Genomic DNA, 1,698 nt, shown 5'->3' on the forward strand with positions numbered 1-1,698 from the left:
GCGATTCAACAAATGAGATGACATGGCCTTTCACCTATGACCTGTATGGAAAGGGTTAGAGTGAGGTTGAATAATTTAAAACTGCTGACAGAATGAGCCAACTTTACAGAAAATTCAGCAAATTAAAATTACACTTTCAGCTGCTTAAGAATAATCAATAGCAATTATCAGATAGTTGAAAGAGAGGGGTGTGATAATAGGGCATAGCATGTGTGTGTTTGACTTTTGTATGTATATTTCAGTAAAGCAAGAAGATTGGAGATTCTAAGTTTACATTATGTGTTAGTATTATTCATAATATATAGATATATAAGTTATGCTAAACTCGGAAGTTCATACAGAGTAAAAAGAAAACCTAAAATTAGCAATTCAGAGTGAAGAAGTGTCATGTTATAAAGAGAAGTGAAGACTGTGAATTTATCTAAATATTTTCTTGTGAAATTAAGTAATTAAAAGTTGTGTAATATTAAAATTTGAATTGTAAACTACAGTTTGATGCCAAATTTATTGACATACATTATTAATAAAGTAACTCAGTGAAAAGGTTGTGATGTATACATTTTGACCTACTACAAACAGGGGGTTAAATGTAAACTTAATAAATGATAAACATAATGAGACCTCGTATAATATGTACAAATGTGTAATACATTTTTTTGAGATGCAATTTATATTTTAGTTTTGAATTTGCTTTTGTGTAGAAAAATTAAAGTTTTTACTTATTGATTTTAATATTTTTTCATATATTCATTGTCATATTTTTATTCTCAGCATTTTAGATTTAATGGGGTAGATGTTATGCATTCTTTTATTTCCTTACTGGATGGTTACTACCGGCTGATTGAGAAGTGGACATTCAACCTGTGCAAGGAACTAGCAACTCCATCTCTTCTTAGTCTGAAGTCCATGAAAGCTCATGGACCTGTTGGGTATGATATCGCTGTAATTTAGTTTAAAAAAAAAATACAACTTAAAGACTGTTAACATAACTTTTCAAAATGAGTGTAGAATTATTTGTTATTTAAAGAGGTTGTCAGTTACAGGATAATTTAAATTAGCTTGAGACAGAATGAATCCTACAGCCAGTACTGGATTAATGCATAGGCCTCCAATTATGGTTTGTAAATCTAGCAGAATAGAGGCAAGAGTGAGTTATTATTATTTCCAAGTATTACTCGAGCCTAGGGCCCCAACTAAACCTTAATTCAGCCCTGTGTACATCATAAACTTGGAATAAACAGTAAGGAGTGGATTCCCTATAATTCTCATAGTAGGATGCCATATTTCTCTGATTTCAATATAATCTTCATTATAAGGCTGCAACAGAACTCAACAACAGAATATTTTTTATAAAATTAAACATACTAACAATACAATACAGAAGATACCTTCTGAATGTCTGTAAGGTAATGGGGATAATACTTGTGTACTATTAAAAATGTACTGATATTCTGTTTGAATATATTGTGAGCCATGAATTTAGTAAGCATTGTGGCATCTGCAATATTCTGTGAATTATAATACCAAGGAAAGTATCTCATTTTCTTGGAATATATGTATTGAACAGTTTATTGTTACGGCCATACATAAATCTTTCATTCCCCAAATCCTTGGGTTGCAGATTCTGATCCTCATCTCACCCTTTCAGCTGTGAGGGCATTATAATGTGATAGTCAATACCACTTTGTTCCCCTCGAC

At 31.3% G+C, this 1,698-nt stretch overlaps 1 protein-coding gene across 3 annotated transcripts in view; it reads left to right on the forward strand.

The window, feature by feature from the left end:
- LOC106461087 (tyrosine-protein kinase JAK2-like) overlaps window positions 1-1,698 on the forward strand; it is a 195,096-nt gene that overhangs the window by 79,744 nt on the left and 113,654 nt on the right. For all 3 annotated transcript variants that reach the window (XM_013920877.2, XM_022387962.1, XM_022387963.1), the window contains one exon: window positions 772-929. In XM_013920877.2, the coding sequence (XP_013776331.1) occupies window positions 772-929 (158 nt within the window). The remainder of the gene's footprint in view (window positions 1-771; window positions 930-1,698) is intronic.

The sequence above is a fragment of the Limulus polyphemus genome, unplaced genomic scaffold (genome assembly GCF_000517525.1).
Source record: "Limulus polyphemus unplaced genomic scaffold, Limulus_polyphemus-2.1.2 Scaffold895, whole genome shotgun sequence".
Taxonomy (NCBI): Eukaryota; Metazoa; Arthropoda; class Merostomata; order Xiphosura; family Limulidae; genus Limulus; species Limulus polyphemus.